Here is a 26,027-nt window from a genome sequence, read left to right on the forward strand (position 1 = left end):
CTTGGTTATTTCTGTGTGTGTGCACCAGAGGCGTGGAAACCCGGGAGTCTCTTCGGCTGCCTTGAAAACTTGTGGGAATCCTTCCCCCTTCTTATCTCTTGCTCTTGTGAACATAGAGGGTGGGGAGTGAAAAGCGAAATCCTGCCCTCGGTTTGCTTTCTGTTGGGATCCTGAGGTTGTGGCCAGGTTTTACTGCTGCACCTGCTTTGCCTCCTCCCTGGGGAGCCCCAGGTGTGTCCTGGGGCTGCTGCTGAATCACTGGGAACCGACTCTGGTTTTAACCCAAAGCAGGGAGGAGAATTCTCCCTAAGCACAGGGTGATCAGACAGCACTGCACTCATCCAAAGGCTTGTTTGTGCTCTAACTGCTCTCTTCCTTCAGGAAACAGAGGTGGTAGTGTGGAAGAACTTGTTCTGAAAAGCACTTTGAGGGATGCCCAAGTTAAAACAAATAAATTTATATATGTATATAAACTGTGTAAATAAAAATTATATATTTTAATATACAAAGGTTTTTTCAGGGTTTTTTTGGAGTGTTTGATTTGTGTATATATATTTTATATATTATATAAAAAGATTAAAAAATTAAAAGAAATAATAATAAATAGAAATAATATATATTTATAGATAAATAGAAATAAATATGTTATATATAAATGATATATAAATACATAATGTATATAAATATATATTATATATACAATTATATAAAATTATATTATATAAAAATATATAGTATATGTAATCTATAATTATAAATCTATCAAAATATTATATATTATATAATATGTATAGTATATATTATATACATTTATAATAAATAAACTACAAATAGCTATTGTATATTATATAAATTATATATTAGATATGATTCTATATATAGGATATATATTTATATGTCTATTTGTTGAATATATATTTTCATATACATGTTTAGTCATGGGATCTGAAAGTTTTTCAGTTCAGTTGTGCCTGTAAGATAGAAACACGATGGCTGCTGTTTTATGTGAAGGCTGCAGAGCTTTCTTTTCTGGCTTGGCAGATGGTTTCACTCAGTTTAGCTCTGATTAAGATGTCACAGTCCCAGGCAGATGTGCTATTTCTGTCCTCAGGTGCTTGTGCAGTGTTGCCTTGCCCTGCTGCTGTGCATTTCTGCCACGCTACCCGTCAGTGGTGCCGCTAAAATCCAAGAGGGGGCCCTTCCAGGAGCTCTCCCCGGCTGTGTGAGAGCAGTTCCTGACCCCAGGCGCCCTTCCCAGTCTGGCAGAAACAAATCACCTTCCCTGGCAGGACAGGGGCACTGCAGTGCAGGTCAGAGTCTGTCCCTGGTCATTTTTGTGTTTCTGGGTGTTCACAGAGGCTCCTCCACTGCAGCATTCCTGATGCAGCTCCTCCTGCACATGGGCAGGGTGTCAGGACCACCTGGCACTTGGTCCCAGATTCTCCCGGCTAAATCTCAGCCAGAGCAGCAGCAGGATTTGTGTTAACCTTTATTTTAAAGAGGGAACCTTGCTGTTGGGTGGCTTTTGCTGGCAGTTCTCATCTGATCCCTTTTTGAAGCCTGATTTGGGGTGGTGAAATAGCACTGCTTGATTTTGAGGGGCCTTTGTGTCCCTTCTGAATGAAGTGTGAGGGTCTGCAAGGAAGCATCTGGGAAGCAGGACTTTCCTGGAATTGCTTTCTTTGCAAAAGAAAGCTGCATTTAAAGTAAAGGACTCCAGAACAAAGTGGGATTTATTTGCTGTGTAATTACAGTTTTGTTCTAGGTAGCAGTTAAATGATGCTGCATTAACTCTTTCCCGTGATTGGATGTCTTTTGCCATGAAAATGGAAGCTCTAATTTCCTTGTGAATTATGGATTGCAGTCCCAGATGTTTAATTTCACCCTGTACCATTGGAACTTCTGTATATGTGTCTGGGCACCTTGTGGGCTTTCACCTGGGAATCATGGCTGGGAAAAGAAATGAGCACACTGAAGGAAATTGTTCTTGGAGTCCTTCCTGGAAGTTTCTTTGGCAGGAGGAGCCCAGGCCATGCCTGCAGAGGGTGGCTGCAGTAAGCAGGAGAGGTGTTAAGGTGAAGCTCCTTTTCTTTACACTCACAGGAATATTCCTGCCACAGCTTGCCTTAACCTCTACCCTTGCAAAGCACGCCAGGAATTGGCTGATAACAAATCCCCTTCCATCCCCAAATAAAGGAGAAATGGAGTGTGATCTGAGCGTGCCTGCTCTGTATGTTTAGGGCCCCCAGGTTGAGAATCAGCTGTATCAGTGAGATGTGCCCATGAATAGTGTGGGTGAAGTATGGAGACAGGCTGTTTTTGTGTGGAAAACCAGTTTGGATGGAAAACCAGTTTGGTGCTGGGGGTTGACAGCATTTAGTGGCTGATGGAACTGGTTATGGTGTAGTCATGAATTACAAAATGTGTCTGACCCTGTTCCCACAAGCACAGGACTTACACAGCTTTCCTGCAGCTGCAGCTGGCTGCCAGCTCAGTGCCCGGTCCCCAAACACCCACTGCAGGTGGCTTCTGAGGTGGCCCTGTTGGCTTTTCCAGCCTCCTTGCCCAGCTGCCCTGGGGGAATAAACCCAGAGATTGGAGCTGAGTTACCCAGCCCAGCTGCAAATTTGGGATGCAGAATTCCTGCTCCCACACCCTCTGTGCATTCCACTGGTACAACAGGGTTATGTGCTTCACACTCCTAAGTAAAAAGCTAATTTCTTTCTGGATCAGAGCTGAGTTCCTTTGCTGCAGAATAATGCTAGGAATGTGTCACTGCAGTCATCACAAACACTGCTGGCCTTTACTGTTTACATCTGCTGTCCCTGTCCCCCAGCAGCTCCTCAGGGAGGAGGAAGGAAGGGTTTTGTGCAGTAAAAACTGAGCAAAAATCAAGCAAAAACATAAAACTGTTTCTTTTTCCTGCTAAGATTAATACAAATGGATTTATGTGCATTTTTTCAGTCATTCAGATGATGAGCTTTGATAAATACTTGTCCAACTAGCAGTGGGTGCTGGATGAGAGCCCAAGGAGCCTCCAGGAAGGGCTTCCAGATAAACCAAGGCTAAATTTGGGCTCACACCACTGGAGTTTCTTATCTTGTCAGCTCTTGTACCCTTTTCAGCTAGAGCAATTTTTTTTTTCTTAATTCCCTTTTTTAATGGCATGGCATTTTGGGGGGATTACATATGATTTATTTACATATATAAATACATAGATGTAATATATATACATGTATATATACACATGTATAATTTTTATATAATGTGTAAATCCATCTCAAATGGAGTTTACTTGCAGTGCCTTTATTTCAGGCACATTCCTATGCATATTTAATAATTTTATGGCTGTGGCTAAGCTGGTGAGCTGTGTGATAGGAGTTTGGAGTCAGGCTGTGTCCTTGCTCTCTGGGCTGGGAATTTTTGAGTAATAAAGGCAGTTGTGTTCAACTCGAACTCATGAAATCACTTAAAGTGAATTTTGCCACCTTTATTTCTTCATGTTTGTTTAGTGGAATATGCACCCAGCAGGCCAAACCTAGGAAAAAGTGATGGCAGAACCAATAAAATCAGCTGGGTGTTGAAATAAGCAGTTTTGCAGCATTCTCACTTGTATTTTTTTCCTTCATTTCAATGTCATGTTTTTTTCCAGTGGATGACTTGTGCTTGAAACCTTGGGCCTCAAACTGGTTGTGAGGCTTTTTGTTGTTTTGTTGGGGGTTTTAAGGGCATTTTTAATGATTCTGTCACAGATTTTGGCAGCATTTTTGAGGAGCATTTCCAGGACACTAATTGGTACATGGAGTGGCAGCCACTTTGTGTAAATGCAGCTTGAATTACAGCACAGCTTTTGAAGTCTTGAGTCTTTGAGGTTCTGGTCACCTGAATTTTCAGGAAGGAGTGTGGCCTTTAATTCCTATAGCAGATTTTTGAGCTGGAAACCCTGTGGCTGTTGATATTAAAGTGAGATTTAAGTATAGGATTTTCTTAGAAAATAACAATAAAGTCTGGCGGATCAATGCAAAACCCCAAAGGTCAGGTTTTCAGTAGACTCTTGTGCTGTTGGCAGCTTTTGTCCCTGGGCACGTTATAAACCACTTCTGGAAATAATTTGGGAATTCCTGAGAAGAACTTCAGCAGCCTTGAAATTGCTGTGAGGAGGAAACATCCTGTGCTGAAGCAGCCTTGGAAGAAGGGCATCACATTTCTGCTTTATTGTTGGTGCTGTGGCAGGGCGTTTGTGTGGTTTGGGGTTCCTCAGCTCAGGTTTGGGTCTTGTTCTCTTGATAAAGGAGCTCCAGGGACCGACCCCCCTCCCTCCCTCCCCAGCAATTTTTTGGCCTGAGTGGTGAGATTTATTTACTGCAGTGTTGTGGCTTGTTTAAGGTGGATGCTTATGCTTAATGTCATGGTTTGGGACAAATGAGTGACTTTCTGATTGACAAATGCTTCCTGATAGCTTCAAAATGCTGAATGCTCACTGTGTGTCTGTGCTGGGGGAGGCACTGGGGTACAGGCTGGCAAATACAGTATCAAAGGACAGGAAACTTCTATTGCTTATTCTTTGGTTTCTGCAGAAAATCTCAGAATTCCTCATGGACATTTCAGTCCCCAGATATCAGCTGGGTAGTGCCAGCTTTCCATCTCTCGTGCTGGAATTTCCAATTTTTGAAATTCAGCATATTTCCCTTTTTTTTAACAATAAGGGTTGTGATGACATCTCTATTTAATTTAAAAGATAAATGCCTGACTCTGGGGAGTTCAGCTGTCTGAAAACACCTTTAAAGTCAGGTTTTTTTTAAAGTGAGTTTTTTTTCCCTCCAGGTGAAAATGCTCCTTTCTTTGTTGGAAGTGGGAGTGAGGGAGGCAGGTTGTGAATTCTGGGCAAGGATGGAGGGACAGCCTTTGTGATCCAGGGGTGCTCATCCTGGGGACACTCCAGTGGCAGAGCAAAGCCTTGGGGCAGGCAGGCCATGGATGTTTTAATGTGCAGGGGTGCTGCACTTGGGAGCAGCCAGAGCTTTTCAGTTCTCGGTGCCAGATGCAATCCTGAGCAAGGTTTTCATTCAGAGGTACAATTTCCAGCCTGAAATCCACGCTGGTATTTTTACTGCATTTATCCCAGGCTTTTCCTTCCTTTGGAGGCTGGTCTGTGCAGAGATTTCTTCATCCAGTGACTCTTTGGGAGCCCTCTGTGACTGCCTGCCTGCCTTTTTAAAGGGGAAAAACTCATGTAATGCTTCCCTAGATAATTCTGTTCATTCTTCTTGTGTATTACAGTGCCTAAAGCAATTTAATGGGTAACACAGTTTGAGATTTTTCTTTTTTCTGCTGTAGCCTTGGTGTAATTCACCATGATAACTGCTTTAGAGGTTTACAGATGACAAACATGTCTGGTTGTAAGCACATACCTGTCTCAGACTTGTCTTGGAGGTCTTCTCCACCCTGAATTTCCTGTGATTTTAACAGGGATGCAGACACTTTCTCATGTGTGCTGGGAAGGAGCAGGGCATGTTGATGATGCTCAGCAGGGTTAATGAAAATCACCTCACAAGAAGCGCCTGGGCAGCATTTCCTCCAAGGGAGGCAGGATTAGAGAGCCTGGAGGCACCTCTGCAGGCAGGGCTGCAAAGGCTTCATGGGAGAGGGCAGTTTGGTCCCATGCAAGGTAATGGTTTTATTTTGCATTGTTTGCTGTCCAGCTTTTTCATCAGAGCAGTTGTTTTCTGCTATAAAAGCAGTAGGTTTGTGTGCAGCCTTTAATTTTGCCGTGCAGCCTGCTAAGGTGATGCTGCCTAAAACTGCTGTGAGCCTTTTCTGAGCCTCCTGTGGGTCCTGCCAGAGGCAAGGGCAGCAGGATGTGATCCTCCCACTCTTTTAGGCTCCCTGATAAACTGTGAAATGACCAGTCCTCAGATGATGTGTAAATATTCTGCTCTTGCTGTGGAGGCTGGCACCGAGGCAGATAAGGGGAGCAAATTGACCTGAGATATTCATCTTATGGTCTGGATAAGGGGAGAATGAGTTGGGCAATGGGGGTTATCTGAAATCTGTTCTGTGCCTTTTTCTTGGAGTGGCAGGATGAATGGAGCTCAGAGCAGCCTGCTCTGCTGGGAGGTGTCCCTGCCCATGGCAGGAGATGATCTTTTAAGGTCCTTTCCAAGACATACTATTCCATAACTTTGAATAACTGGAAGTAAGTTTTTACAGAAGTAAGCAGGAGCTGCTAGAACTGTTCACCCTGCTTTTATTGAATGGTGAATATTGTGTTGCACATCCAGGTGTGTCTTGTCACCTCCCTACCTGTGCTCTCCTCATCTCCCTGAGCTGGTGCTAATTTGCAGAACATGAAGGTGGTAGACCACCCCCTTTAAAAAGCTGAGGAATGTTTGTGTGAGTCAGCAGGGACATGGATGGTGGGTGGTTCTCAGCTTCTCAGCCCACCAGGAAATGCTCCCACAGCTGATGAAGGTGAGGTGTTTAATTGCGGCCAGCTGGTACAGCTGCTGTTACATTTGTTTTGTATTAAAATGTTCTCATTACTTGGAGTTCAGGTGTTGGGGGTCACCCAGACCACTTATGAAATGAGCTGAGTTTGGTTGTCTGCCTCTTGTTGGTGTTTAGGAGAAAATTGTTTGTCCATGAACATGAAAAAACCTTGGAGTTTTGTGGAATGAAGAGATTTCACTGCTGGGATTGCTTTACCACCATATATAAAGACTTGTCCCCTCATTTTCTTGCATATATGGATAATAAGCACAACTACTGAATCTGAATTAATTTTTCAGATTTCTGTGTGAAACCAGCTTTGGATTTCCCTAAACAGAACACTCAGAGCAGGAGGCACCTCACTTTGCCAGCTTTGCTTCCATCAGGTACAATTTGGTGCCATTTTTGTAGTCCTGGGGTTAGGTGTCTTGAGCAGTCGAGAGAAAAAAATCTGGAATGTGGTTGGAGCAGCCTTACAGCCATCGTTTGGGACCAAGTTACAAGTGGAAACTTGTTGGCTTGTTAAACTTGAACTGGGACTTGAACTTGTGCTGGGAAAGTGAGGTTTTCATATTCCATGCCTTTGGGACCAGTTTCCTAGAGCTAGGTGAAGACAGTAAATTTGGAAATGCTTGTTTTTCCTTTGGTTTCAAACCCATGCCTGTCAGTGTAAAGTTCAGGCTTTTGTCTTCTAAATAGTGTTATTTGTTGGCAGTGTGACCCGCAGTGTGGCAAGCCCCCATCTCTGCTGTGAATTAAGTGGAAAGGGCAGCAAAGGCTATTTAAGATGTGCCAGAATTATTAAGTAAGATCTCTGTTGAAATTGCCTCATCCCTTGAAGTATTCCAGGCCAGGCTGGATGAGGCTCTGAGCAACCAGGTCCAGTGGGAGGTGTCCCTGCCATGGCAGGGGGTGGGATGAGATGTTTTTTAGGTCCCTTCTAACCCAAACCATTCTGGGATTCTCTGGTGACTGTCAAAATCCACTGGCTCCTTGACAGGGAATGAAAATGTGGATGCTGGAGAAGAAATTCAGAAGAAAAATCCAGTATTGTTGGGATTTAGCTTATGCAAATGTCTTGTGGCATTTCAAATAAATTTAAGATGGAAAAAAAAAAACCCTTCCTAGACAGAGCTTTTGATGGTGCTACAGGGGCACTCAGGCTCTGGTTTCCTTGCAGAGCCTCCATAAAAATGCTGGAAGGACTGAGTGCTAAAAATACAGCCTTAACCCCACAGCAGTGGTTTGTGTTGGCCTTCCTGGAGGAAAGAATCCCTTTAATTGGTAAGAGAGTGAAGTTTATTTTGGGGTTTGCTTTGTTTTCATTCTGGGATGTGAACTCTGATGCACTGCAGCTTAAAAAAATCCAGAATGCTGTAACTGTGCTGGGGTCTGCTCCAGCTGCTGGCAGCAGCTGCAGCCTGCACTGCTCTCCTCATCCTCCCCCTGCCTTTGCCTGGGAAAAAACAGAAAAACCAAATCCCTTCCAGCGGGGAGGAGGAGCCAGAGATGGTTTTGATGTGCCCTAGTAGCTGCCTTGATGTGCTAACCACATGTGCTGTGTGAGATCCCAGGGACAGAGTTCCCTGGCTCTGCAAAGGGCAGGGCTGGTCCCTCTGGGTTCTGCACTCAGTATCACACCTTCTGTGCTGCTTTTGGGGTGTTCTTTGGAGATTTGAGTTCTGTTTCCCCTCTGTCCTGATCCCAAGTGGCTGCTCTTTATTAAGGATTTGAGGCTGCACTTGATTGTGTTAATTATTTTCTGAACAGAGAGTGCTGGTGGTGTTGCTGGAGTAGAGGCTGACACCCTTCTTGTTGGCTTTGAACTACATTTTAGATCTTTAGGTGGGTTTTTGGCACCTTTTTTTTTTTTTTTTTTTTTTTAAACATGAGAAGGATTTTTTTATAATGAATTTCAGTGGTTGATGGGGTCGAGTTTACCTGAGGAAGTGGCACAGAGGTGACAAAGAATACAAACTGGCCCCCAGCTTTCCTTTCTCAGCTCATGTAAAGGAAATAAGTTATAGGATTAGTAGGGAGCAGAATTTGAAGGGAGAGTGTAGTTCTTCAAGTGTTTGGGTGCAGGGCTTTAGCAAGGACTCAGTTTACAGTGTGGTTTGCTAGAGCACATTATAGGTCAAGACGCAGCAAGAGGGCTTGTGCAAAAATTGCTCATTTTTCCCAAATTATCCTTTAATAGGCCTCATTTGCATGTTGTAACATAGCCGGTGTGAAAAGCATCAGGGCCAGGACTTTAAGGACCGAGGGGTTTGGTCGCTTAGGTGAACAAAATTGGTTTCTGATTACTGAGCTCTGCATGGGCTCCTTTAAAGATATCATTTCTAGTGCAGTTCTTTGAGTTTAAAGTATGTGCCTGAGGTGATGGGAACCTGCTGAAGCTTGGAAAACACACTTGAGTTTTTTGGTTCACCCAGGAAACACAAATAAGAGCATAGCCAGAGGGCAGGATTTTTGCAGAGACCCACAACAGTCTAATTCCTGGATGAGTGTTGTTTTTTTTTTTTTTTTTTTTTTAAAGTCATATTACCAGTTCTGGCAAAGTAAAGATTCAGCTTTATAAGCCTCAAATGGAGAAGGATTAAGGAATGGATATTTGCAATGGTTCTGTGTTGATTTAGATCTCAGGCATTGCAATAATTCTTCGGGTGCTGTGTGGATGGGTGGAGGAGCCACAGGAATGATAGGGAATGGACCTTGGCATCCCGGTGGTTTTTCCTTCCTGCCTTCCTGCCTTCCTGCCTTCCTTCCTGCCTTCCTTCCTTCTGCCTTCCTTCCTTCCTTCTGCCTTCCTCCAAACCTGCAGCTTTGTCTGCAGGGGAGAGCTGAAAGAGGCTTTATGTTGCAGCCTCTGAGTGTAAAGTTCATGTGAGCAATGTTTTGGGTTTTTGGAAACCCAAAATAAATACTTTGGACTTGCCCGGGTCCTGTAGTTTCCAAAAGGCCTGGTGGTAGCAGGTGCTTTTCAAATAGGCAGCTGTGGAAGGAAACTCTTTCCTAATGGAGCATTTAGTCACAGATTATCTTTTCTGACTGTTATTAACTGCTTTTAAGCACTTTTCAGGCAAAAGGTGCTGGCTGACCCGAGCCCTTCCCTGCTTGCTTGGCTTTCTGTTGGCTTTGGGATGCACCCCTGGCTCAGCTGTGCAGTGCCAGGTCCCAGATTTTACTGCTGGTTTCATGTTCTGGTGGCTTCACAGGCAGCAGGGTAATGAATGGAGTAAGTGGGTATTAGCCTTGTTGCAGGAAGGTAAAAACTTCAGTGCAGTGGATCACCTGAGGTGAGTGTGCATGGCTCAGGTGTGCTGCCAGAGCAGAGTTCCCAGGGCAGGGAGAGTCCAGGGAGATGTGGAGAGATCCAGGGCTGTGCTGGGAACCTTTATGGGGCCAGGGAGATGCTCATGCACACAGAGCATGTGTTCCCCAGCCCACTTTCCTGCTTTAGGGTCTTTCTCCATGTGGGCTCCTAGGAAATCAGCCTTTTTCTCCTCGTGGATCTCTGTGCAAGTGAAAGAAAACGGGCCCCTTTGCACTGTTTCCTTGTTGCTGTAACCAAGGCTTTTGCACTGTTCCAGATCAGCATTAATTCCCTTTGAGACCATGCCTTGGATTGCATTAACTTTTTTTTTTTTTTGACATTTGACAAAAGCTTTGTTTAAACAAGTGAGATGTGCATCAGGCTAATAAATATAAACCCAGTCAGATGATTCCTGCTGGGCTGTTCTCTGGAGAACAGTGTCTCATTTGTGTGTTTTCCACTAATCATCTCCAAATCTTGCACGGGTGATATCAAGTTAGGGAAAGTGGATTTAGGATTACATATGGTACAGTCAGGGAAAAAGAGGCTCTGTTTTGACAACCAGCATAGCAATCTGGGAGACATGACTGCAGCTCTGAAAAATGTTTTCAGAAATGTGTTGCATAAACAAGTCATCATTTCCCTGGTGGAGAGGGGAGATGTTTTTCTAGATGTACTTCTGCACAGACCTTCTGTAGCCTGAGTTCAAGGCATGGAAAAGGTCAGTCTTGAGTGGTCAGATGGTGTCAGAGCACAGGTTTGGGTGGACGGGCAAGGAAGTTGGGCCGTGAGCTTCAATCAATTCAACCAATTTGTGACTGAGCTTGTGCACTGCAGGGCTTGGGTGCTGTCACTGCAGCAGGTGGCCCAGAAGGATAAGGAATCCTCAATTCCATCACTCCTTTGCAGGTTCCCGGAGAGGGAAGGGACATTTTGGGGGTGGGAAGAGTGCAGGTTCAGCTGGGTTATAGGATTGCAGCCATTAAAGCACGCTGAGTTCATCCTGGCTGCCTGGGTGTGACGGAGTTTGCCTCTGTCTGCGTTAATCACAGAGTGCAGCCACTGAGTTGGAGCTGGCAGTGGGATTTATCCATCCAGGTGGATGGATAAATGAGGCTTTGGGGAAGGGCAGGCTTGGCTTTTACGGGGGAAATCACAGCTCACATTTACTTGAGGTCTGTAGGGGAGGACAGAGGAAATATCTGTTCGTTTTGGTTGCTCTTGTTAAAGACTTGAGCTGAGCTGCCACCAGGTAGGAGGCAGGGCCCTCTTGTGCATGAGAGTTTTTAAAAGTAGGAAATGATGTCTAGGAATAAATAATTGATTTTTTTTTTTCCTGTTGAAAAGACCCAGCAGCAAATCCTGGAGGAATCTGCTGCAGCCTCTTCAGGTTCAGATACTGATGAATGCCCAAGGAAAGCAAAACCCAGGAGCTGCTTGTGCACAGCTGCAGAACAACCTGGTGGTGGTTGGTGATGGACATCCTGGTGGCTTCAGCTTGCTGTGGGTCGGTGTGGGGACAGGAAAAGGGTGTGAATTTGGTCCAGGCAAGAGCAACCCCCAGAGGGATCAGCATGAGGGAGGAGGGAGAGGTAGAGATGGAGTCACTCTTTTTATCCCTGCTTACTTGAGGATTAAGAAGCACGTTGTGAAAGTGGGAAGAGGCAGATTAAAACCCAGCCCAGTAGTTTTCCCTTTTGTTGTAATCCCAAAGACAATGGAGCTGAGTCCCTGTAGGACCTTGGCAGTGTCCTTAGCAGAGGTGCACAGCTGTGAGTAAAACACTTCAGGGGCTGTGGTTATGGGAACAGGCTGCCATTGCCTGAACTGCTTGCTCACAGAATCCTGGAATGGTTTGGGGCGGAAGGGGCCATCAAGGTCACCCCATCCCACCCCCTGCCGTGGGCAGGGACACCTTCCACTGTCCCAGGTTGCCCCGGGGCCCATCCAACCTGGCCTGGGACACTTCCAGGGATCCAGGGGCAGCCACAGCTGCTCTGGGCACCCTGTGCCAGGGCCTGCCTACCCTCCCAGGGAACAATTTCTTCCTAACAGCCCATCTATCCCTGCCCTCCTTTTGTTTAAAGCCATTCCCCCTTGTCCCAGCACTCCAGGCCCCTGCCAATTTTTAGTCTGGGATTTGGTGTTAAACACTCTCAAGTGTTTGTACTTTTGTTTCATTAAGCAAGCCTTGATATTCCCATTCTCTCCTTGCTCCTAGACCTTTTCCCCCAAGGTTGCTGTGGTTTTGCTCATTTACTGCCATCTGCTTCATCTTCTGCTGCTGAAATGTTGGTGATGCTCAGGTGTTACCCCAGAACAGACTCCTCTGTGGAATGCCAGGGGTGGGAATCCTGGGCAGCCTGCCTTACTGGGGGTTGGGTTTTACTCAGCATTGCTTCTAGAGCTCTGCCAGGGCAGGTCAGGCTGGATTTTAGGAAAAGGTTCTTCCCCCAGAGAGTGCTGGCACTGCCCAGGCTGCCCCAGGGAATGGGCACAGCCCCAGGCTGCCAGAACCCAAGGAGGGTTTGGCCTCCACTCCCAGGGATGCCCAGGGTGGGATTGTTGGGCTGTCTGTGCAGGGTGGGGGTTGGACTGGATGGTCCTTGTGGTTCCCTTCCAGCTCAGGATATTCCATAATATTCCAGGATTCCATTTCCTTCTCTATCAAGTAGTCACCAAATCCCCCTTGCATTTTTTTTTTTTTTTGTTTTTTTGAGTTGCAGCCATTCTTACCTATCTGAAAAGCTAAAAGTCTTTTCAGTCTGTCGCCTCTCTCTCTTTTTTTAAAAATCTCTATTGTGTCTTTCTTCTTGCCAGATAAATCTGTTCCTATATTCTTTCAAAATGCTCTTTTCCCCCCACTTCATCTTTTATAATTTCTCCTTTCATGTCGATTTTTCTTGTGCCAACTGCAGAAGCTGTCCCTTTTCATCTCTGATGCTTCTCAGGGAGGTTCCTCATTAATATTCACATTTGAATAAGAAAGGCTAATGCCTTGTTTGTGTCTGTAGTCAGGAGAGGCAGCCCGGGCTGTGGTTTTTGAAGGCTCTCGTTTTGGGTGCTTTGGACATCCTTGCTGGGATGTGGATTTGGTTGTGTGCATTTTCCCTCCTGCCTGTCACAAGTCAAAACTTGATCTCCAGATTGTCGGTGAGTTCCCTGTGGGATCACCTTTCCTGTGCTGGCTCTGCCCTTCCCTTGAGGCAGGAGATGGGAGGAAACAGATCTCACCTCTGATCCTGCTTTTGGGCAGACCCCACAAAATACAGCATTTACCAAGCATTCCCTCTCCAGTGCCTTCTTTTTCTTCCTGCTTTCCACTCCTGCTGTGGTTCTGTGTTTAGCTGAATTTCTGTGGGGATTTGGCCCTTAGGAAATATTGTTTATTGCCTGAAATAAAAGATGTTACTCCACTGCACTGCAGAGATGATCATTTCCTTTCCCAGCTTTATTGGAGCAGGGAGCAGTTGTGCTACAGGTATGCTTTCATTTTCTCTTTGTCTGCTTTTTGTATTCCTTTCAGCCTCTTGGTGGGGTTGTCATTGCCTGTTGGAAAAGGGGCTGGCCCAGTTTTCCAGTGCCACATTTCTGTGAGGGATGTGCTGGGAAATGTGCATTTGATTGGGATGGAGTGGAATTCCTGACACTCCTCACTCACAACATCCCCTGCTCTGGGCTTCTCCCACAGGAGAAAACTCTGGTTTCGTCTGTGGGATTTTAATTTCTGTTACACTAACTGTGTGTGTCAGCTCCAGAACCCAACCCACTGGGAAAATACAGTTTTCCTTGTTAAGGATGTAATTTATTTTTCCTTGTAAAAAGCCTGCAGCCAAAATATCCGCTCTGTTTGGTTTTAGGGTTTGTTTTGTGGGGTGGGGAGGATCAGGATGAGTAGTCAGGCTTGGAGCTGCGTTATATTTAAGGGCAAAAAAAATGATTTGGTGGTGTTGGGTGTAAACCTTTGTGCATGAGATTGGGTTTGGGAATATACTTGGGTCCATTATCCATCATTCCTTTTGTAGGAAGCACGGGGTTGTCCTTAAGGAGGTGACATCTCTGCACCCACCTGAAAGCTGTGAAGAGTGAGAGAGGGGGGGATATTAACAGCAGAAAAAAACCTTTTGATTGGAACAATTAGAACATTGAAGCCAAACCCCAAGTACCTGGTGAGAGCCAAGTGCTCTCCAGCTCCCAAGCCCAGAAGCAATTTTGGGAAAGGCTGACTGGGGAGCTTGTGCAGGTCTTTGCATCCCTGGTCCTCCTTTTGTTTCCATGGCAGCACAAAGGATAACGCTGCTGCTGCAGCTGCCAGATGCTGCTGGAGGAGAGATTACAGCTTTGACCTAAATATCTCTTTAATACAGTTCTCAGTTACAGGGAGAGGCTTTTCAGATGTCAGAGATACTGGAGGCTCTGATGAGCATGGGCTGGGATTCCTGGTGCCTGAACTGCTCAAAGCTCAGCCTCGTTTTCCTGTTTATAATTAGGAATTGGGCATGGCCAGAGATAAATCTGTGCAATATCAAACATTTCTGCTGGGGCTGGAAGAGCTCCTGGGGTTTTATCCATCCTGACAGCGCTGGCAGGGGATGGGAGGAGCCTGGAACTGCCAGCTCCTGAAATGCCTCTGGTTTTAGGGCTGTGATTGAATTGCTGTGTGGCACTTGGGTGGCTTGCTCTGCAGTGTGGGCATTGGTGCTGTTAGTGGGGTGTAAATACAGCATTGTGCTGCTGGGATGGGATTCCCAGAGCCTGGCTGGAGTTCCCACCCACAGGAGGAGGAGGGCACGGAGCTGCAATGCTGCTTTTTGCCTAAACTGCCTGAGAATTATAAATTACACATCTGCATTTCAGGAATGAAAAAGGGACTGCTTGGAGCTGGGTGGTTGCAGCAGTAATTCCTAACTGGCATACAGTGGGAAGCCATAGAATCCATGATTCTGTCACACTGAGTAGGGAGGAAATAAAACCTTAAATCATCCTGGTACTGCTGCTGCTGGTTTTGGAAAGGTCTTATTTGTTATTGCTTTGTAGTTATTGTTTGGTGTAATGGAACAGAGTGAATAGGCAGAGAGGACTCATATAAAAAACTGATTTTAAAAACCCAAACACAACAGGTATAAAAATTCACAGAATTCCAGGGTGATCTGTGTTGGAAGGGGCCTGAAAGCCCAACCAGTTCCACCCCCTGCCATGGGCAGGACACCTCCCACCAGGCCAGGTTGCTCAGAGCCCCATAAAATATAGAAAAAGAACCTTTTGAAACACGGCACGATCTTCCAAATAATGTTTTATGCAAAGCTTAGAAATCAACATGTCAGGATGGTTTTCTGCTGTTTTCTGTTGGAACTGACTCAATGCTTTGACTTAAAGTGCTGGGGGCTGGGTTGGAGCGGATGTGCTGTGAGATTACCCCCCCTGAAAAATGCATGTTTTAGGAGGATCACAAGTCTCAACCCAAAAGCTGCACGTTTCTCTCTTTGCTAAGAAAATCAGCGCACAAGCTTTGGGAAATATGTCCTGAAAGTGCTGCTTTGATACAGCTCCAAGAGACACATGTGTGGCCTTATCTGCATCCTTGTGGGCAAGTGGGAGCTTGTGGGAATATTTTCTGTACCAGTTCGCTCTCAGGTTTTTATTTCAAAGCAGAAGAAACTCTAAATATTGCTTGTAATGCAGAAATTATTGAAGGGGGAGAGCAGCATGTGATGTTGCTTTTGGTGCTTTTTAACTTCATCCTGTGTTTTTGAGGGCTCTTGTTCTTAGCAAAAAGCATCTTTAGTTGAGAGTTTCCAGAGAAACCCCTTGGCTTTTCCATATTTTATTTATTTACAGCTTTTCCTCATTTAGAAGGACAGCAAACTAACGTTGGGATTGCCTGAGGGAAGCTCTTGCTAAGAAGCTTTCCAAGAATCGTGAAAGATTTAAGTCCTTTCATGTCACCCTGCAGAGATATCTGCCCACCCTTTTTGCTCTGTTTGCCACTGGGTTTCCATCTGGATCAGAGGAAGAGGAAGCTCTGAGCTTCCCAGCTTCTTGCTAGTCAGGGGTGAGAGATCTGGGTGAAAAAAGGGCAAAACGAGATTAGTGGATCAAGGCTGGTGGTGGGCAGGCTGCTGTGCTGGCGCTGCCCAGGGCTGTGTTAATATCTAATAAACAGCCAAACTACCCTGCTGCTGGGGTTTTATCCTCAGGGATGGACCTCCAGGCTGGAGAAGGTGCTGGAAATCTGACTGGCCCCATCTAGAACCCTTTTCTCAGAGATCCCATCAGCTGCCTTGCTGCTGTTGCCCATGGCAGTAAATGGAGTTAATTTAGGAGAGGGTTTCCAGTGTGAAAACTCAAGGATGGGATGAGCCAGACTGCTGGACTGAACAGCCTTGTTGTAATGGCTGGGACACATTTCTGCTTTTCATAACTTCCCTCCCCTCTTCTGAGCCAGGGGTGCTGGGATTGGCTTGACCCTGTGTTCTCTCATTAACATTGTTTTGCTGGTATTTATTTAGATTTTAGTGGTCATTCCTGGATTTGAAGAAGTAGGTTTTTCTGTTGGAAAATTCTAAGCAGGGCTTTTAAATATGGAATATTGGAACAGTTGAACCTTGGAATCAGCTGCTTTCCTGTGCCATGGAGTGCATGGACCTGGGCAAGAGTGGCCACCAAACCCCAGGATTTCACCTCAGCAGGTGTTGCCCCATCCCTGGAAGTGTCCAGGGCCAGTTTGGACAGGGCTTGGAGCAGCCTGGGATAGTGGAGGTGTCCCTGCCCATGGAGGAATGGATGGGCTTTAAGGTTGCTTCCAACCCAAACCATGCTGGGATTCATGTGGCGGAACCAGCATCTCATTCTTAATACTGGAATTAAGAAGGTTCCTCTGGGTGGGGCTGTGTTACTAAACTGAGGTTTTAAAATAGGTGAGGCTCCTCTTGGGAGTTCGTGCTTTACTGTAGTGGTAGAAATCAAAACAGAAGAATTGAGGAAAAAAAATGGAGACTTCTGTTGTGGCAAAGTAAACTTGATGAAGGAAATGCAGCTTAAACCATCTTGGTGCACGTTTTAAAAAGACACGAGTGACACCATGAATATTTGAAGCTTTTGATCAGTGATGCAGAAATGAAAGGAGCAGCACATGCAACTGTGATTAATTATTGACAAAAGCCATTTCTTGCATGTGTGGAGCCTGTAGTGGGACGTGCAGGTTGAGTTCACTGGGATTCCAGGGCTGGGCAGTAATGCAAACAAGACCCCAGTTGATCAACTTCATCCATGTGGTTCTGTTTATTATGCAAATCTCTGTGTTTGAATCCACATGTGGTGCTGGGGGGTTGCAGCTTCAGCAGAGGATTTTTTTGGGCTGCACAATTTGGGCTCTGCCTGCTCCACTTGGATGGATCCAGTGGTTCATGCTATAGCTGTAAGTCAGTTTTCTTTATTTAGGAAAACAATCCCCAAACCTCTTTGTCATGTTCTATCTGTGAGTGTTTCACCTTTTCACCTTGACTTCTGTGGATCGTGGAATAAATCAGTTTTTCCTGAGATGTTCCTAGAAGCTGGATTGGGCAGAGGGTGCTTCCATGTCCATCCCAATGATGGCACACAAACCTCGCTCTGCAGGTGCTGTTCTGTGTCGTGTTCTGTGTTTAGCTGTGGTAATTCCTTCTAAACATGCCAGTGTAAAGGAATCTCATGGATCTCCTAACAGAAGTTAGTTAGTTTTATTTTTTTAAAGGGCACTGGAAGACCTTATGTAAATTAATTGCAAATTGGGGATAATAGAAGAGGGAGATTTTAGTTTAAATTAGTTGGGTTGAGGTCAAGGTGTTTGGGTTTCTGGTGTGAGAGGTTTTTTTGTTTGTTTGGGGTTTTTTTTAGGCTTTGGTTTTTTGGTTTGTTTGTTTAACAGGCATATTTTGGCAATAAAATGGAATTTCAGCTGTTCTCAAGTATTTTGGACATTCAAAACTGGTGTGGGGCAGGAACTGAGGGCTTTAGCAAGAAAGGGGAAGGTAGCTTTGTCAAGAGAATTTTATTTCTTATATTGCTGATTGGGACTAAAATGCTCATACTGCCCATATTGAGGGTCCTTGAGATCTGATACAGTTTTGGAAGGTCCTGGTGTGGCATTTTGGTGAAGGAAGAACCCAGTGGGAGGAATAAATCCACGTTCTCGGCTGGATCATCCTTCCTTTCTGCAGCTGCCCACCTTCTGCTTTGTCTTTTGGCCTCTGTACTTTTCGGAATTTTAGCTTTCATTGCCTCCCTGATTTGTCCTTTTGGAAAGCATAGGTGTTCCAAAATAATACTTTAAGGTTTTTATTACAGAGAAAAGTGACAGGATTTGTGATGTTTTTGTTCCCCTTGTGCAGGTCCCCTTTGGCTTGGCAGGTTTTTTGCAGTTCTCCAAGTCAGCAGCAGTGATTTGCTCACTCATCTTTTTTTAATCTTCCATGGTGATAAAATCCAGTGGTTCTCTTTTATGGAAGCTTGTTGACATTAACAGGGAGCTCTCCCAGTTTGTTTCACACACCTAAGCCTCCACGAGTCAGGGATAAGACACTGATGGTTTCCCTTGACTCCTGAGAGTCTGGAGATGAGCTGGAACCTCCTCATCCCCTTCAGCCTTGGCTGCTCCTTCCCAAATCCACAGCAGCTCAAAGCAAACCATGAGACTTGAGAGTTTCCTCTTAGGGCAGTGACATTTTTCCCAACACCCACTCTAAAGCTCCCCATTCCATTGCTGGGAAAACGTTCCTCCCCACAGGAAGGCTGGAAAACATCCTAGACCAAGCTGTGGTCCCTTTGGAATGCCTCAGCCATGGGCAGCTCTTGCAGGCAGTGTTCCCAAACGGAATCTGCTGCTTGTTCTTTCCCCATCTCAAGTTCTTGTTGCCTGGGTGTGGTACAGAAAGGTTTTCCTGAAGTGGGACTTCAGGCCATGGGAGAGGAGTGACCACAGTGTCTTCTCTTGCACCTGGAATGCCAAAGGTTAACCCAATTTCACTCTGAGCCTTTGGTTTTCCTTCCCCTGCCAGTGTGTGTGTGGGAGGCAGCTCCTATCTGTACCAAAATACTGATCATTTTCCATGTGTTCTCATACAGGTACACACAGGGTTTATTCACAGCTGAAATGCAAAGGGATGTGTTAGATAAAGCTGGAGAAAGTTTTCTAATTCCTGGTTAAGAGGTCTTTTTGGGCTGTTGAGGCAAAAGCAATATATTTCATAGAGACAGACTGGAAAACACAAGTTTGTTTTGTGATTGTTTTTAGGTGGGTGCTGGGAAAGCTTGGATGGTTTCTGGAGTCAGTGAGGGTCGCATTTGGAATAGGAAATTGCCTCCAATTTCTTTATTCTCCAGATGAAGAAATCAAATGCTTCAAACCACCTTCTCCTGCTGCTGGTGGGTGCATTGGAGGGGAAGCAGTGGCTGGCAGGACCCTAAGAGGCTTGTTTAAAAACAACATGGTCAGGTGTAACCTTGCTGTTACCTCCTGGGACCTCAGGGACTGATTGGAGCACCAAGAATCTCAGTGCTGCTCCATTTCCGTGGAATTGGAGCATCCTGTGCAGCACAGGCATTCGGCTGGTTTGTGTGGTTCTGCAGGGGTTAAATCAGCATCCACACTGGGTTTGTAACAGAAACATCACTGTCTGTTTGCTTACAGCTGACCAGACCTTTATGGAAGGAACAAAATGAGAAATTATTTTAAATACAGAAAAATGGAGCCTTATTTCTCTTCTTTGGTGTGGAATCGTCAGGCAGGAGCCAGGTGCAGCACAAAGAGCTTAATTTCGGTGATAAACCTGCCTTTCTTCAAGGAATCAACCCCTGCCCTGAGTAGTTTTTAATTAATTTCATAGTAAATGGCTCTGTGGTTTATTCCTGCCTAGATTATGCTACTGAAAAAATGGTGTGTTTGAGGAATAAAGAGAGATTTTCTCCTGCCTGAGCAGGGCTGTTCCCACTGACTCTGGCTGCTGCAGTTGCTGAGGTGAAGTGTGATGTGCAGTAGGAAATCACATGCTTCAGACAGCAAATTTTCTTATTTACCTGGGTGGAGGAGTTACTGCAGATGGTGGCTGGCAGCTGCAGTGGGTGACAGGTAATGTGACAAACCCAGGGCTTTTCCTGTGGGGAAGGAATGTGCTGCTGTGGAAGGGAAATGGCTTAACCAGGTACATGTTGGGAGAGCCTTTGCTCTAACTGGGGTTAGTTTGAGTTCTGTGATGATGTGGAAGCAGATCTGTGCAGAATGGGAATTTTGGGGATTTTTCATACAATTTCCCCAAGCCCTTGGTTTTTTGTCACGTTGGACTGTCAGCCTCCCAAGAATCAGACCTTTGGTCTGGTGTTGTATTTGCAGGGAAGCCCAGATGAAGGCAGGAATGATGAGTCTGACTCCATGTTCTCAGAAGGCTAATTTATTATTTCATGATACTATATTATATTAAAGAATACTATATTATATTAAGGAATACTATACTAAAGAATACAGAAAGGATACTTACAGAAGGCTAAAAGATAATAATGACAACTCGTGACTCTTTCCAGAGTCGTGACACAGCTTGGCCCTGACTGGGCAATGAGTCAAAACAGCTCAGAGCAGAATCCAATGGAACAATCACCTGTGGGTAAACAATCTCCAAACATTCCACATGAGCACAGCACAGGAGAAGCAAATGAGAGAAGAATTGTTTTGCTTTTTCTCTGAGGCTTCTCAGCTTCCCAGGGAAAAAATCCTGGGCAAAGGGATTTTTCGGAGAATGTGGATGGCACAGTCTCGCGTTCCCGAAGCCGTGGCATGAAATTGTGTGCAGTAGAGCATGAAATGTCATTATGCTGATGTTGGGAATGTTCTCCTCTTCCACAGATGCCTTTGTAAACAGCCAGGAATGGACACTGAGCCGATCTGTACCCGAGCTGAAAGTGGTGAGTTCGTGTTTGCTCCTGTCTTGGGATGTCCTGGAGATGTCACACACGAGTGGGGATCTCCCCTGCTTCACTCCAGCTGCTGTTGGGGGAAAAATGTGGAAAGCAGTTTTAATGAGTAAAGAATTTTCCCTCTTCATATCTATTATAGACTCACAGAAGGGTTTGGATTGGGAGGAACCTCAAAGCTCATCTCATTCCACCCCCTGCCATGGGCAGGGACACCTTCCACTATCCAGGCTGCTCCAAGCCCCCTCCAATCTGACCCTGAACATTTCCAGGCCTGGGGTTACCTTTATGAAGATGATGTATATTCAATATTCATTTTACTTATACTTCAAAGGTCTCTCAGTATTTTATTGCTGTTTGAATTGTTCTGCTCCATGAACCAGCTTCCAAGGGGGATCTTCTCAGCAGGGAAGTCTTATGAGGGCAGTGGAAGTTAGCAGCTGACATGTAAAGCTCATTTTATCTCCCCATAATAAGTTTCTATTATTTCAAGGACCAAATGTCTATTCTTCATCTCTTTGAAGAATTTAAACCTTTTCCAAAATCTGAGTTGACAATAGTGTTTTGTGGAGGTGAGAGAATCTGCAAGGCCACGCTTAACAGGATAAATGCACTTAGAGAGGCATTTTAATGGGAGTAGCATCCTCTCAACTACAGTTCTGTGGCTGCTTTGATTTTAGCAGTGCTCAAGGTGAGTACATGAAAAATCTTGCAGTCAGTGGATGTAATTCCCTGGTGCAGGAAGGGTCACCAGGTTTTGTTAAACAGATGGTGTCTTTTGGAAGACCCCAAATACCTCACACAATGAAAAATGAGCAATTCAGGACTGGAAGGTGTTGTTTGGATAGGAGTCCAGCACTGTTAGCTGGCTTATCCTGGGTTTCCTTGCACATCCCTTCCCCTTTTCTGAGCCCTCCTGATTCACAGCACCCACTGAGAAAATTGGGAATTGCAGGTGAGAGCAGAGCTGCAGGCACTCCGTGTTGTGATACAGAGCACAAACCATCGCTGAGCACCAGCTGATGGTCTCAGGGTGCATTTTTCTCTTGTGCCAGCCTGGCTGCATCATGTGAGTGCCTACTTTGGGTGTCCTGCCCCTGAGCTGTCTGAAGCAGGGCTGGGAAAACAAATTTCAGCTGCGTGGCTGCTGCAGAGAATTGATTTGCAGTGGTCAGCGTGCCACGAGAGCTGTCCAAGGGGAAAAGCACAACTGCTGCTGTTACAAAAATAATAATTTGATTATAGCACTGCAAATGATGGAAGCCAGCAGCACCAGCTGTGCCTGTGAACTTGTGTTCCAAGAGGAAGGGTAAATTAGGAAGCCCAGCTGAAATCTGCTCTGCCTTTCCTGCACATCTGCCCTTGGGGAGGGCTCAGGGCCGTGAGTCACCTCTGTCATTCCCTAACTTCAGCCTCATCCTGGGTGCTCCTGGGGCTCAGGAACATAAGGGCCATGTTAAAGGGAGAGGTTGTCCTCCTGTACAGGCTGGGAGGTCCTTAAATGGATTGTGGTTGTTATTTATTTTTGATGTATTTCTAGAGCGGCTGTTGTTGTACCCTTTGGGCTGTGCAGAATTTTAAAGGGAACAGAAACCAGCTCTGGGAGAGCAGAGAAAGCCCCCAGGGCTGCAATAAAGGAAGGAGGTATTTCTCAGTGTGCCTTTGAGGAAAGAACACCAGTTTTTGCCTCCTTTCTTTAGCAGCTCGAGGCTCGGTTTCTTTCCAGTGCTCAGAAGGACGTTCAAGGCCACCTTGGAGGGGTTTGGAGCAACCTGGGGTAGTGGGAGGTGTCCCTGCCCGTGGCAGGGGGAGGAATGGGATGAGTTTTGAGGTCCCTTCCAGCCCAAACCAGTCTGGGATTCTATAAATGGTTCTGCTGATCCAGTACTTGGGTTTTACTTACGGATTTTGATGCTGTTGTTGTGGTCAGGAGCATGGTTGGACCACTGCCTTTGGTGTTCCTGGCTCCTGTTTGTTCAAATATTAGATGAGGATGTGTTAGGCAGAATAAACATGAGAGATTTCTGGATAAAATCACCAAATTTCTTGCAAAAATGTGCAAAGTGCAGTCAGGCTCCTCTCCTGGACAGCTTTAAAATGCCAAGTGCCATCAATGTATGATTTTTCCCAACAGGCTTTAGGAGGCGTGGGCAAAGTGGCTTGGGTTTGTTTTACAGCATGTCTGGCACATGGAAATAAATGATTCAGTGTTGCACAAGTCAGAACTGAAAAGAGCAGTGAGTTGTAGCTGAATTTTCTCCTCCCTGAACTGGGTTAGGGTGGTATTTTTGTTCCCTAACATGCTTGTCATAACTTGGTGCATTTCAGACATATCCATAAATAAATGGGGATGACTGGGATTGTTTGTGTATAAAGCAGGGGAGAGAGGAATATGACTGCTGTGAAAACAGGCTGGCATTTTTGTCATGCTGTGGGGGATCAGCCTTAAAGCAAATATTAATGCTGACAAAGAGAGAAACTGTATCAGAAGTCAGATTTCCCCTCCCCCCCCCCGTGTAGAATTTATTGCTCCTACTTTGTAGGAATGTGTCAGAGAATCTGAAGTGATGTCAAATGGTGTAACCTGGTGTGACCTTTGGGATATTTAAAAAAAAAATATTATAATAAATATATAAAAATATAAATATAAAATATAGAAAATATATATATATAAAATTGAGTTCTTGAATTTTTTTTATGTGTTTCAAATATTGGGGTCTCTGGATAGAGTAAGACATCCCAGCCATGGGATGTTGCCTGTGACTGGACCCCCAGGTTGATGCTTTTCTGTTCTCCCTGGCAGTTACAGTTTTGGCACGAGTGTAAAACCTCCCCCCCCCCGTGTAGAATTTATTGCTCCTACTTTGTAGGAATGTGTCAGAGAATCTGAAGTGATGTCAAATGGTGTAACCTGGTGTGACCTTTGGGATATTTAAAAAAAAAATATTATAATAAATATATAAAAATATAAATATAAAATATAGAAAATATATATATATAAAATTGAGTTCTTGAATTTTTTTTATGTGTTTCAAATATTGGGGTCTCTGGATAGAGTAAGACATCCCAGCCATGGGATGTTGCCTGTGACTGGACCCCCATTAATAAATATAATAATAAATATTATTATATAAATATAGAATATATATATATATATATATAAAAAATTGAGTTCTTGAATTTTTTTATGTGTTTCAAATATTGGGGACTCTGGATAGAGTAAGACATCCCAGCCATGGGATGTTGCCTGTGTCTGGACCCCCAGGTTGATGCTTTTCTGTTCTCCCTGGCAGTTACAGTTTTGGCACGAGTGTAAAAGAAAATAAAATTAATTTCCATCCACACAAGGCTAATCACTTTAAGTGAAGGTTTCACTGGAAAATTGTTGTCCTGGCCAAATGTGTAGACCATTAAAAATACAGTTCAGCGTTCACACACTAAAATAACTATTTTTCAGTGGTGAATCCTGAATGGGGGGGGACTTTGTACATTGCTGTAGGCAAAAAGAAGTGGGAAGGAATTTCTTCTTGGGAATCTTTGTGTGGAAGGGGATATGGTGTCACTTTGGTGACGAGAAGAGGTGCCAAGGCCAAGCTGTTCGCTCCCAGGGCTCCCTCGGCTCTCAGTGGGTTTGTGGTGTGGGTGGGAGCAGACAAATGTCCTGCAGCACCTGGACATGTAATGGAGGGAAAAGTCATTAGTTGGAGAGGTTGCTTCATGTTCTGGGGGTGAGGGAGAAGTCATTAATTGGAGAGGTTGCTTCATGTTGTGCGGGTGAGGGACACGTGTTGGAGATGTCGTTTTCTTCCCGTGACTCATCCCAGAATCCCTCCCTCCCCTGCTGCCCACGCTGTGGGATCAGCCCAAGGCAGGGGGGAATTTGGGGTGCCAGCACACGTGGCTGGGTCCCATCCAGCCATTTTTGATAAGGAGGGTGCTGTCCTGCCAGCTGGGGTTAAGGAGATGGGGCAGAGCACGTGCAGCTCCTTGCTGCTGCCTCGGCTCCTTTGGCAATCCCGGGCGGATCAGCAGAGTTCATCTTCTCTCCAGGGACCTTCTGTTCTGAACGTCTGGTGAGGGTCAAGTAAACAGGAGAGAGCAGAGCAGGCTGGGCTTGTTTCAGAGGGGGAAAGAAGTTTCCATCACATCCCTCCTGCCAGAAGGGAGCACAGTGTCCTCAGCTCTGTGTGCCCCTTTAAAGCCACCAACCCCAAATCTCCTCGAGTCCTTTGGCATCTGAGCACCTCCAGGAAGAAAATTCGGTGGGGCTGGGCTGAGATCTTTCCCTGGGAGGGCGGGGAGGCCCTGGCACAGGTTGCCCCATCCCTGGCAGTGTCCAAGGCCAGGTTGGGCAGGGCTTGGAGCAGCCTGGGGCAGTGGCGGGTGGTGGAACAAGATGATCCCTCAGGTCCTTCCCACCCCAAAGCACTCTGCCCTTTATTTGATCTCGTGGCCTGTTTTGCTCGGGGTGTTACTCTGTGTGGAGATTTTGCTTGAAGACGCTGCTTTTTACAGAGATGGATTGCAGTTGAGTTTTTTTGTTGCTTCTGTTCGTTTTCCGTGCCAGGGGATCGTGGGTAACCTGGCGAGCGGGAAGTCGGCGCTGGTGCACCGCTACCTGACCGGCACCTATGTCCAGGAGGAGTCCCCTGAAGGTAGGTGCATCCACAGCTCCCACTCTTCTTTTCCCCCCCACAAACTACATCCCTGCTCATTTTTGATCACGCAGAAATGAATTGGCAAAAAAACCCAATCCCATGTGCTACTTCAAAATGCATGGGGATTTTTGCTGTAACGTTCTCCAGGCCGGGCTAAGTATGTACAATATAATTGTGGATTTTCCATGACTACTTAGCATCCTTTAAATACTTGGGCCCCCAGTGTGTGTCCATACGGGAATTACTCCTGATGGAGAGGAGTTGACTGCTCTCAGTGGTGCTGCTGCTTTCACTTGGGCTGTTGAAAGCCACAATTACTGTCTGTAGTGGTGGGTTTCTTGTTAGGAGAATAAAAATCTTCACCTAAAAAGGTGTAACTTGCTTTTATTGTTTAATATGTTAAATATTTGGTCTTTTTTAAAAATGTTCTTATGGCATAGAAAATTAATTTGTACGCTGTAGTGTTTAACATTAATCCAAGTTTATAGCTTGAAATCAAAAATTATCACAGTACCTTATCAAGGTTTATCTTACAATAAATACTTTTTTGATGATTTTTCTTTATCTGTTCTCCTTATGAACTTTTAAATCCAACTCTGAGACACTGAATTTCTGGTTCCTTC

General features: G+C 45.2%; 1 protein-coding gene across 11 annotated transcripts in view; it reads left to right on the forward strand.

Annotated features, from left to right (window-relative positions):
• Nucleotides 1-26,027, forward strand: part of AGAP1 (ArfGAP with GTPase domain, ankyrin repeat and PH domain 1) — a 306,975-nt gene that overhangs the window by 76,019 nt on the left and 204,929 nt on the right. For all 11 annotated transcript variants that reach the window (XM_041399539.1, XM_041399540.1, XM_041399541.1 and 8 more), the window contains exons 2-3: nt 20,679-20,737; nt 25,314-25,401. In XM_041399539.1, coding sequence (XP_041255473.1) covers nt 20,679-20,737; nt 25,314-25,401 — 147 coding nt within the window. The remainder of the gene's footprint in view (nt 1-20,678; nt 20,738-25,313; nt 25,402-26,027) is intronic.

The sequence above is a fragment of the Onychostruthus taczanowskii genome, unplaced genomic scaffold (genome assembly GCF_017590055.1).
Source record: "Onychostruthus taczanowskii isolate IOZ18803 unplaced genomic scaffold, ASM1759005v1 scaffold164, whole genome shotgun sequence".
NCBI lineage: Eukaryota > Metazoa > Chordata > Aves > Passeriformes > Passeridae > Onychostruthus > Onychostruthus taczanowskii.